Below are 12,943 nucleotides of genomic sequence, written 5' to 3' on the forward strand. Positions count from 1 at the left end.
ATGGACCCGTTCTCTCAGTAGTGCTCGTGTAGGTGATGGCACAATGCAAAACCCATGTTTATAGACATAATGGCACATTTCTTCACTTTTAGGATGGCATCCAGAAAGATAAGTGGATAAGTGTTTGTAGAGTCTGTTCACGTCTGTGACACGAGTAAAGACTGGACAATAGGATGGAAATGTCATTCTAGAACTGTGACTTAAACTAGCTGAAACATCTGGATGGTTCTAGGTTCAGCAGAGAATCCCAGGGCAAGGGAGGCTCAGTGATGAAGGCGCTGGACTACTGATCAGAGTGTTCAGACCCCAGCACTACCAGTGCTTAGTCCTTGAGCAAGGCTCTTGACCCTGAGGTGCTCGAGTCGTTTTGGAGATGGACGTTTGCCAAATGCCGTAAATGTAAACTTGGGCATCGAGGTTATCCCTAAAACAGGGCCTCTTAGTAAATCTCAGTCATGCTCAATAGCACTTACAGTACCATGTACAGGGAACCCATCCTCATCTGGGTGATAACAGATAGCAGGGATTGATCTGCATTTATACTGTGTGAGACTGGAAGTACAGTATAACAGGAGATGTTTTAAAGTTTGTTATTGGAGGCTATGTGGTAGAAGCAGATGAACAGAATATTTTTGTCATAAAGTTAAATGAGTTAAAAGTCAGCATGGGAGGCTCTGTGCTGTCTCATGTCACCCATATCTCCACAGGCTCCGTGGGACACATGGACGTCTGATTAGATCAATGATGTTTACTTTTATATCAGGACATGTGAGTCATTCTGTTTAGGGGTGCATTAACAGGAACTACATGTTTTAAATGTGATAAATACTGTAGGAAGAATCAGTCACGCCTGTTTAATCTTCTGATGTGGACTTACAGCACATTTTCTCATAATACTGTATACTCTGAGTAACTGTTTCTGTCTCATGAAAACATCAGGGAGCGTTGCTAAAGTGTGACATTACCAACTGCGGGATTAGGAACTCTCAGGACCTCTTTAGCTGAATGTTTCAGTCCAACAGAATAGAAAGATACCATTGGAACCGTGGATCAGTAGCATGCACTACTTCGACATAATGATATTATGGGCCAAAACATGAATTATAGCGCCACCATTGGGCTTTATGTCTTTGAGAAGCACTACCTACTCACCGTTTTTTAACTTACTGTTTGTCAAAATAAGTCAAATGCTACTTATTAAAAATATAATTCCATAACCTTTGGTACCTGGATCCCTGAAGATCTTCTGGAAGATCACTGGTGTTTTGGACCTGCTAACTATGTTGGAGCTGACGCTCTTTCATGAATTCCCTTAAGTACTGGATATTTTAGTCAATAAAAAAGTCTGCCAAGCTGTTTTATGACGATAGTTCCGAAAGAGAAGCATAGTTTAGTCTAAGTCCAAGTCTCAGGATATAATGGATCTTTAAAAAATGTTTAAACATGACCTGTCCGAGAGGGATCAGATATTCTCCAACAGTGTTGAGTACGCTCCAGAGTACGCTTCAGCAAATAATAATTGTTTAAAAGCTTTACACAAATAACAATCCATTAAACCTACAGCATTGTAAATGACACATACTGCTGTAGATTTATTGGTATATAAAATTTAAATAGTTTTCATAAAGACTGGCTATATATTATATATTAATGTGTTTATATAAAAGCAATCACATATTATTGAGGTAGAATCCTGCTGTAGATATTATACTTTATTGAAGAAACAGCTTGTGTGTGTGTGTGTGTGTGTGTGTCTGTGTGTGTGTGTTTGTGTAAGTGGCACGACATGAAAATCAGACTTGGATACCAAAATAATACAATGTTGATTTGGACTATGCATGCTTTGCAGTGTGTGTGTGTGTGTGTGTGTGTGTGTGTGTGTGTGTGTGTGTGTGTGTGAGTGTTTATTGTGTCCTCCTACACTGACTCCTCCGCTCTGTTTCTCTATGCAGGTTCTAACTACACCAGCCCAGCACTGGTTATGGTGTCTAATGTGAGTGAGCAGGAGCACAGCGTCAGTGTGAGTAAAGGTGGCATGGTAGGTCTGGCGCCAGAACACATACCAACGCCTAATGCCGCCCTCAGCTGGCAGGCAGCGATCGATGCAGCGCGTGAGGCCAAGCTGATAAGGAGTGCAGCAGCGGCACGCATCTCCACAGCGAGTTCTACACAGCAACAGCGGCAGCACTACAGCAAGCCCAAGAAACAGACGAGCACAGTGGCCACGCGCACCCCGCACTCACTCCTCTGCCTCACCCTCAAAAACCCCATCCGACGAGCCTGCATCAACATCGTGGAGTGGAAGTATCCTTTACACAGGACATAGAGTCCATATCCCCAGAACTGAAGGGTTCAGATTTGGGAAAGTGTCTTTCCCTCTGATATGAAGAAAAGATTTTAAAAAGCATCTAATTTTAGACACTGCAGACTAAAGTGACAAATCTCTCAGGAGTCTTTATGAGTGAAGGGGTTAATGTGCACCTCTGAAATATTATATCGCTTTTGTTAATTTAGATAATTGCAAAAGAAAAAGCCAGAGGGGGTTTATAAGGATACAGTGTTAGGATCAATGTTAGGACAGGGACAATGTTAGGAGCCACAGCACCTTTAGGGTCAGAACAACATTAACTAATCCCATGTCTACAACATAAAGCTCATTAATATATAGACAGTCACTGGTGTGCGCTGGACGGATCCTTGAGCTCGCTGTTGTGTTTGCGACAAAAAGCGTCTCCATTAGTGGAACCCTCGAGGTGTAGCTCTCACTCGTTAAAACAGCACCTAAAAACATGAGCTAGTTAGCTACCAGTAAAGAGCTGGTTATATAACATGTAAAATAAACTAGTTAAGTAGGTTCACCACTATTCCTCTCTTTATCACATGACTTTAAATTTCATTACATGCAGAGTAATTCCTGTGGAATTCTAAAGGCACCGAGATCCAGAGCTCAGCAAGTGGAGCTGCCTAAAGATCATGGCAGACATTAATGATGATGATGATGATGATGATGACATTTAGTCCTCACCATGTGTCACTGTGCGCAAGAAGGTGTCCATTAGGAGAGAAATACAGCACAGTCTCTTTAGACAGACGTGTTCTTACGTGGATCCGAGCTTGGCCAGTCTGACGCAGGAGACTTGTTAGAGCCGAATCAGCTCAGTTCAGCCTCTGCTGTTCATTCCCTGACACTTCGTCTTTAAATACAGCACCTGAGTATGTAACCATAACAATGCCTTCATGTTTCTGTGTGTACACACGAGTGCTTTATCGAATACAGCAACAGAATTGGATCATGTCAAAAACATAACGGTGTGGATAAATTACATATTCCTTCTCAATCTTGATAAAAATAAAGAAAATCAGCTGTGAGTAATGTTGCTGATTTCACTTCAGTGCTTGATGGCTATTGAAAGATCTGTTTATGGACCTGGGTGTGATCCTAGACATCTCATATTCTCTATAGTGCTTATCCTGTTCAGGGTAGCAGGAGGTCGAGAGGCTCAGGGTGCGGGGCATGGGGCGAGGCAGAGCACACCCTGGAACCATACATTCTCACACTATGGAGAATTTGAGAACACTAATTAGTCTAAAAGTCATGCAAATTAGGTTGTGAGAGAAAACTGGAGTACGTGGAGGAAGTCCATCAAGCACGGGGAAAACATTCCCGAGGGAGGACTCAAAGCCACAACTTTCGAGGGCGAGGCCACAGTGCTAACCACTACGCCACTCTGCCACGATCCTAGATATCATAAATAAAATCTCTGAAACTGTTAAAAGAATAATGGATTATCTGATAAAAGCAGATCATCGTATCTGCATAAATCTGATGTTTTATGCCAGATGCCCTTCCTGATGTGACCCTCCACATGTTCTCCAGGATTGGGACAGGCTTGGTTCATAAACTCTCGACTAAATTATTCTAACATGTTACTGGCCGCCCCGATTTCTCTTTAAACAATCTCAGCTGCTCGACAGTCCCTCACGAGAAACGTGAAGTCAGAGTGTAATCTTCATTTGCTCATCCTTGTCGTTTCTCCATGGCAGTGCCGTATGCTGAGCTAACCCTCTCTCTCTCTCTGATCGGTGCTCTTACAAATCTGTCATCCACACCTCACTAGAAAGCCTCACAAGCCAGCAAGTAGCAAATCTCAGTGCCATCATGATGGTGCCCACTTCACACAGCCAGCCTCTCACCAGATAACCTGACAAGCTATGACAGAGATTATTGTCCGAGGAGTGCCAAGCTTTTACACTACATTACTCTCTGTAAGTCTCTTCTCCAGAGGTCAAGTACCCGTTCTACACCCTGCCATCTTCTTTTTGTGCCTCAGCCAATGCTCGAGGAATCGTTCACAACTACTATTCCTCCAGATACAAAGGATTAGTCACTGACTGTGTTCATATAAAGAGTAATCACCCACCTCTTCAGTAAGCTTACTTGACGTGACTGAAAAGAACACGTTATGATTTTCTGTCTAATTAGTCGTACTCCTCTCTCGCACGCTTCAAGCCTAACACTCCTTCCTGACACTGATCTGTCTGTATTTCCATAAAAAAGGCACTTCTAGGAGTCATGCGGCATAAGACCATGTGCTGAGGGTTTATTTATTACTGTAAAGGTAAATAATAATCCAGCAGACAGAACGTAGGTATCAGCACTCTGACTGTAAATTCCATCGATCAGTCTCATGAACGGACGAGTCTCATGTAACGCCTTCTGAAAGAGTAATTATCAGCAACGACTTAGAAATCACCTGATTAGTGTGTGACTTTATAATTAATGCCTCGGTTCTGAAAGGTTTCAGTTCTGGGGCTGGGGGCGGGGTAGCCGGGGCGGGGGGTTCCATATGTCAAATAAACACCTGCTAGCACCTAAAGTTCATTTTTTAAGTTTGAGGTTGCATCTTTTGCCTGTGTTTAATTGACTTCAAACTCTTTTTTTAGTTTCAGCCCTTAACTCTCCTCTCCCTCAGACCCTTCGAAATCATCATTTTAATGACTATTTTTGCTAATTGTGTTGCCTTAGCTGTCTACATCCCCTTCCCCGAGGATGACTCCAATGCCACTAACTCCAATCTGGTAAGATACTGTACATGAAAAAGATTTAATTTTATTTTATTATATCTATTGTACAGTCCTGCTGTTGTAACAACCTTAGTTTTAGGTCTGGACTCCTAAATGAGGGATGTACACTGTACTGAGGCTTTCGGTGGTGGGGCTGATGTTTGCTTGCTGTCTCTCTTGATTTAAAATCTTTAAATCCTGTTGAGGAACATGTGTTCCATTTAGAACCTTTAGGGAAAGTGTTAATACACTGGTGTGCAACTTAACAGAACTTAATAGAACTTGTTATAGTGATATCAACCAGTTTTCACATTCATCTAACGTAAACCACTCCACAGTTCAAACATCGCGTCAAACATCATACATACATACGGCACGACATTCCACTTCCATCAACTGCTGTTTCACTTACATGACTGTGTGACTATGAAGCATCTTGATTAGCATTACATGAGAGAACTACAGTGCATCTAAAGAAGCTGAATACTGTATCATGGAAAAGTGAAACTCGCATATAGTCTAGATTCATTACACAACTAAACTATTTAAAGCCTTTCACTTGGGATAATTTTGATAATGATGATGGCTTACAATATCGCACAATCTACTGTGTGAAGTGGAGTGAGGCTGGAGTCATGAACACCACACATTACGTCTTCAGGAAATGCCCTACAGCTGTTGTATGCCTAGTCTTACCCAGAGAAAAACAACTGGAACGTTTCTAATTTTTTTTATTTAATTTGGAAATCAAGCTGGGATAGGCTCCAGGTTCCCGCGACCCTGAATACAGATAAAGCGGTATAGATGATGAGTGAGTGACTATGCATAAAGTATTATTATTTGTAAGTGAAAAAAATATATTCAATTATTTGTCACATTTACTTTACAGCACAGTGAAATTCCTTCTTCGCATGTCCCAATTAGAAACCTGGGGTCAGAGTGCAGGGTCAGCCAGCTTACAGCGCCCCTGGAGCAGATAGGGTTAAGGGCCTTCCTCAAGGGCTAAAACAGTGGCAACTTGGCGATGCTGGGGCTCGAACCCCCGACCTTCCGATCAGTAACCCAGTAACCCACAGTCATAACCGACTGAGCCAGCACTGCCTATTATCATTTATTATTATTATCTGACTTTATGCGAGTTTACTTTTAAAATGGACAGGATTAAATCTCAAAATATTAATTTCCTGGTCACAAAAGCAATATTTAAAGGGAATAACAGAAATAACAGAAGTGTTTTTTACTTTATCCTGTTTAATGAGTAATGCAGGGAGAAACACTTACTGCATAGGAACAAAACAGTTACATAATTGAGATTATAATATTGATATATAGTCATTAAAAATATAGACTTTTTATTTATTGTAAACATTTATTTAGCTTGTTATAATTTTTAAATACTACTGAGACACATGTTGGGCCCAGATCATGTAAAATGAGATCTGACTATGATATACATAATTAAATACATCTCCTGGCTTTGAAAAGCTGCGTCGAGAAGTGTCGAGCTCGCCCTTTCTCCCTCTGGTGTGATGCTCAGTGCAGGGAATGGGCTATTAGTTTTCACTTATGTTACATCTGTCTTACTGGCTTATGGTAAAATATATATATATAAAGGGGGATCGCAGAAAGTAAAGTTCTTGGTGTCAATTTCTGGTTGTTTGTCCAAAAAGATTGTTGTGAAAAATATATAGAACATTAATGAGCTTGAAGGTTTGAGTTTATGCAGACCTACTGAGACATCTGGCAGCCTGTTGCACTTCAGGACTGTATTTTATCCTTTAAAAATCAGGATGAGTGTGTGTTTTGTACATGTTTGGAAAGGAATGCAACAGCCAGAAGGAAATATGCTGATGTCTAAAATGTCCTCCTCAGACTGTGAATCAACAAACTTTAAATCTGTGCAGTAAAAGTATCAGAGTAGACTTCGAAAAGAATGCATTGAAATTATTTCACACTGTTGTGTCCGCAATGTACAGTAACCAAGCACGGAGAGAACATGCACACTCGAACCCTCGACCCTGGTGGAGCGAGGCCACATGGTGGTGTAGTGGTATGCACTGTGGTCTCGCTCCACCAGGGTCGAGGGTTCGAGTGTGCATGTTCTCTCCGTGCTTGGTGGGTTTCCTCCAGGTCCTCTAGTTTCCTCCTACAGTCCTAAGACATGCTGATTAGGCTAATTGGCGTTCCCAAATTGCCCCTAGTGTGTACAGTATGTGCCTGTGTGCTCTGCTTCATGCCCTGAGTCCACGGGGATAGAGAGTATTTTTCGCTCTCTTCTTTTTATAATTTACTAGTGTCACTTATGGTTTGACAAACACTAAAAGAGTCCATGTCCGTGTGTCTCTCTGTACAGCAGAACTCTCTGTCTAACTTATTAATACAAAGAAATCCCATTCTGTAAGGTTGAGTATCTTACGCCTTGTTTACACTAAGTTGTCCTTCTTTGGTGCTCAGACAAATACACTCCCTGTTCGGTAATCGGAGAGTGAATCACAGATGAGAAATGGAAAAAGTAGATCAAAGGATAAAGATGAAGTTTTGTCTTAAAACCACTCCAGCGTGTTAAAATTCACTTATACCACTTCAGCGCTGTTATTTCAGCCAAAGTGAAAATATGAACTAATCCCAGTAAAAATATTCACTTTATCTTTTCTAATTAATATCTATTGGTGCAGGTGTTTGTTTACATTGAGACAGTAGCGCATTAGTAGATTATTTTACAGTAGATTATTAAATCCCACACGTAACTGTTCATAACATCACTTTTACTCCACATTTAGATTCACTGATGGTGATGGTATTCTAGACAGATAGTTGTGTGTGATGCTGTGATATAATCTGACTGGACAGAGAGACAGAACATTTTTCTGAGACTGGTTTCTGGTTCTCCAATGTATGGAACATAAAGATATCACTGTAACAGCGAGTTCTGGACCAATGTACAGACAAAATGTTTTTCTTTTAAATATATATAGATCTTTTCATTTTTTTAAAAATATTTTTTTATTTTTATTTTTTATTTTATGGTTCTCCTCGGAGACAAAACTATTTTGATATGAGGACATCATATTTGCTCCCACTGACGGTTCTGTAGATCCATGTAAGAGTCTCATATGAGGACTATATTGAGTACTACTCTTCTGTAAATCCTGTTTACTTTACTGAAGTCCTACATATATCGGCCCTATAATAATTCTTATAATTAGTCCAATTTTTCATAAATCCAATATGAATGTCATGTAACACCACAAGGTGGCAGCATTGGTTTATACTTGTGCAAAAGCAAGCATTACTGTATTTCTATTTCACGTTTCAGATGTTAAACAGTTCATATTTAATAGCATTCAACTTTATTATTTGGATTTAATAATCAACCATCTGTGTGTTTGTTCAGTAACTTATTAATAGTATGATGTTTTTTTTATTTAGGGTAAAACAGATTAAAATGCACTCAGTACTATTGTAAAGATTTATTCAACATATAATACATTTATCACTAAAACATACAATAAGCAATCATATTACATCACAAGGTGACAGCATGAGAATATAAATCTGAATGAATGTGCTCATTGTGTTCATGTGTCTCTGGGTTTGGGTGTCTGAGCTCGATGTGCCACATAAGCCATAATTTCTCCCAAACAAAGTAAAAGGGTGATAAACTTCTACAGAAAATGTGTACATCATGTATTGTTGCTAAAGGTTATTCTACGGAATTACTACCATTTGAAAGCTTATTCATTTATTTAGTCATTTTTTCATCTGAGCGTATTCATTCATAGAAGTTGGTGAGGACTGCATTATTGTTATTTAGGTCCTAATAGATAAATAAGAAGATACAATTGATGAAGGGTGTAGTTTTTTCCATAACTGTATGCCAGGAATATATTTTTGAAAACCTAAGAATGATTAATGAAGCTAATTCACTGGACACTGTCCATATCTGTATTTTATTTTATTTCATTCCTTTTACTGATGTATTTGGTGGAGGCACGCAGAAGTGCAGTATAGGGAAAGGGGGGGGGGGGGGGGGGTGTAATAATCATGAGTTGTTACAGACTGATCTGCCTGTTTACACATGTCTAACTTTTCCATTAACTTTAACATAAAATCATGAAATGGAAAATAAAATGATTAAAGCTAGTGAAACAGCAAGGTAAGTTATTATAAGTGGTATACTCACTTAGTTTACTGCATACATAATATTATAAAAAGCTGGACTGCTGAGCAGGAGGTCCCTGGTTCAAGCCCTGATGCTGCCAGGTTGCCAGTGTTGGTCCCTTGAGCAAGGCCCCTCGCCCCCAAGTGATCAGATACAATTGGGCATCGAGCTGGCAACCTGACCTATAAATAACTGCCACAGAAATTACAGATATATTTTGGAACCATTTTGCTGTGTAAAGTTAGAAATGGGCTTTTTCCCTGCACCCTCTGCAGGCGACCAGAGGTGATGTCACTCGTACTCCTGAGTGAGATGGCTTTTCACTCAGTCCCTTGTAACACAGTTAATAACAAGGTTAATTATCACACAATGCGACATGCAAATGAGTGGTAGGAAACTGATCACACCAATGTTGTCATCAATCTGAACTTTTCGTTCATTATTTCCCCCATGCACTCAGAGAAGTTTTAGTTTAAAGTTTAGTTTCCAATTATGGAACTATTTTAAGGGAGAGTTGATCCACATGTGATCCACTAGCAGCAAGAAGAAAACTGACAGTGAGCATTACAACAGCCAAAGCTGCCTACCTTCTTAAAATCCAGGGTCAATTATCCACTAATTACCCCAGAGCATAAAGAGCATTACAGACTACAACATGCTCTAGGGACCTGTCTCTCTTTTGATAAGTCCAACACTTCTTCTATCACCCTAGCATCTGTGCAGTTATTTATAATGGATGTTAGGAGTTCCCTTCTTTTTTTTTGGATTTTTCCCAGATTTTTTTCCTAATTAAGTCATGTCCAATTCCTCCCAGTCACTAGGGGGCTCCCACATTAAGGCTACTACTGCCACTCAGTCGGGAGGGCCAAAGACTATCACGTGTTTCCTCCAAACCATGTGATGCCAGCCAACTGCATCTTTTTTCGAACTGCTAACTCGCGCACTGTTGGGGGCGGCTTGGAGTTACACACTATCTGCTCCTTCCGCTTGCATTACCTCACAGACGCCCCTGATTGGCTGTAAAGGCGTAATTAATGTGGGAGCACTAACCACTGTACCTCTCATCCCTCCCCTCTGAGAGAGCTCGGTTGTCCTGGAATCGACTGCATTTTTAGTCATTTTCATCTTGTCTTGGTATGGGACAAGGTGGACCCAGAATTTTATTTAAAGACCAGTCAAGACCATGACTGTGGGGACATCACTCTAAGTGCCTTGGCATTGTGCAATATCAGTAGTAGGGTGGTCTGGCTTCTTGGGTTAGCCTTCACTCAAGTCTGGATATCAGCTTGCTGCCCCTACTTAGGATTCCTTTTCCATCTCTTCTTTGGGAGACTGCGTCAAGTGATCCCAAGGTTCTGGTGCCTGCACTCTGTCATCCGCTGAGGCTAACTACAGTAGCATGTGATAGTAAAATATTATTTCTTATTATAAAACATCACACACCAGAGTCAGTCACAGGAGCAGGAGGAGGATTGCAAACTAGTCTTTTCATCAGAAATATTAGGAAATGATTTTTGAGAAAAAGGATCAACATAATGTAGCAAGGAAAAGGAAATGGAGCATTGTGTATTTATGTTGATTCCATAAATATTTTACCAACCCTTGGACTGACACATCTTGTTGCGCAGGAAAATACATCATTACATTGAAGGCGCCTGACAGTGCTGGAGACACAGACCCTTATTAATCAGAGCTGTGTCAAATTAAAACAGGCATGCACAGATTTCACTGACAGCTTCAGCATTCAACAGTCTTATTTTTGGTTTATCCCAGTTTTACAGAATCTCTTTCTCACACCCACTCACTCTAACAGTACACCATTATACACCATTATACACCATTATACACCATTATTTACATGATAAATTCTCATCGCTTGTTCCCACAGTGGGTGTGCTGGTTTCTTGTCTAACTCTAATAATAGCTTTTAATCTGGTCCTGAAAGAGACCACAAACACACACACACACACACACACACACACACAACAGATTCTAGAGCTTCTCAGGTTTCGTGATTTTTGCATAGATGAGCAGTAACATACTCTAGTAATCCAGATTAGCTGCATGTTTTTCTTCGAGATGACCAGAACCATCTAAGACCACACACACACACTTGTATCTTGAGTGACACTGCATGAATTTCATGACTGTTTTTTGCTCCCGGGCCTTGCTGGCTCCCTTGGTGACATTATAATGTTGAGGCTCTGATCGTTTATGTAACAGTTTGATTTTATGTGTTCGTTTTGCTGCAGATTATTAATGTTTTATTAAGAATAAGTTAAGTGTGCTGTAGGCAATGTCGTGTTAGTTAAATGCTTGGCGTACAAGTATACCAATTTATACAATATTACTCACTTGTTTTCTTCATCACGTAACATTATGTTCATTTATAGATACAAGTGTAGCCATCGTTGATGAAGACCTAATCCACTGCATGACTGGTGGCCACTCGATTCCCCGCTCTGACCTTGCAATGATGCACTGAATCTTACTCATGGCGACGCGTTAGCATGGCTATTGTTAGCTTCCATTGTTAGCTCCTGCGGATTCTAAAATCGACAGTTACCGTTTTTTTATCGCTGGAATGGAAGAGATTTTAATCACTCTATACACAACCCATGATTTTTATGCCATTTTAGAGATGGAAAATACAAATGGATTTTTTTTTTTTTTTTACATTTTTTATTAAATATAAACTTTCAATATCTTATAAAATACCAAAGAAAATGATTGTGTATGGGTGATTACAACCAATACAATTTATGTTACTGTACGATAAGGAAAATCTCCATTTCTATTCCAGTGATTAAAAACAGTAATAATGTCAATTTTAGAATCTAGAATCCAGAAGATGAAATTTGCACAAACTTAAAAAGAGGCCTGAATCACTGCAGGTCTTCAGAATCCAGGTCTTAAAGTGTAGAGAGGTGCATTTAAGTTTCTCTGAATGTATAGGTGAGAACTGCTGATTCACACCTGAGGAGGGTAAATACTGTAATTTGCACTTGAATGTTGTCTGCCTTTGTAAAGCACACACAGTAACATTAAAGGAACAACATCCCAGGATAGATAGGAATAAGTGCCCCTGATTATACTGCATAAACATTATTTAGTACAACAAAATTCCTCTGCGCTCTTGAAAACTTTATGCGTGCGATTGAGCGCTGATTAGACTACGTAGAAAATTAAAGAGGAGAAGATAAACAACAATAGCCTGCATTTTCATTTAATTTATAAAAAATAATCCTGCATCTATTTTAGGCGTCACAATGGCGAAAAAGCTTTATTTATTTTGTAAAATAATAAAAGTAAATAAAAGTAAATAGAATGCGCTATTCTGTATTGTTTTCAGGGAACTCGTCAGAAAATGAAACGAAACACGGTGTACACCCGCCTCACAGACGTGAAAAAATATATACTTAGAAAGCAAAATATAAGCTTTTAAACTTATTGAAAATAAATTGTAAGTTATGTAATTCATATGAAAAAGTGAACTATATGCGCATCCACTGCTGCGGAGATGACGAGGATACAGGATTGCTTTATGCGTGCAGCTGAGCACTGATTAGACTACGTAGGAAGTTAAAGAGGAGGATCACGATATGTCACGGCGGGAACGGACAGAGCTCTGGAAAATAAAAATAAAACTATATTCTCACAGGGCCTATGCCCTTACCCAGGATTTATTTAGAGGAGAGGTAGAGTTTGTGCTTTGTG

The 12,943-nt window shown here is 39.8% G+C and overlaps 1 protein-coding gene across 4 annotated transcripts in view; it reads left to right on the forward strand.

The window, feature by feature from the left end:
• Nucleotides 1–12,943, forward strand: part of cacna1c (calcium channel, voltage-dependent, L type, alpha 1C subunit) — a 235,836-nt gene that overhangs the window by 46,868 nt on the left and 176,025 nt on the right. For all 4 annotated transcript variants that reach the window (XM_053508748.1, XM_053508750.1, XM_053508747.1 and 1 more), the window contains exons 2-3: nucleotides 1,953–2,304; nucleotides 4,974–5,079. In XM_053508748.1, the coding sequence (XP_053364723.1) occupies nucleotides 1,953–2,304; nucleotides 4,974–5,079 (458 nt within the window). The remainder of the gene's footprint in view (nucleotides 1–1,952; nucleotides 2,305–4,973; nucleotides 5,080–12,943) is intronic.

This window comes from Clarias gariepinus, chromosome 12 (assembly GCF_024256425.1).
Source record: "Clarias gariepinus isolate MV-2021 ecotype Netherlands chromosome 12, CGAR_prim_01v2, whole genome shotgun sequence".
Lineage (NCBI taxonomy): Eukaryota > Metazoa > Chordata > Actinopteri > Siluriformes > Clariidae > Clarias > Clarias gariepinus.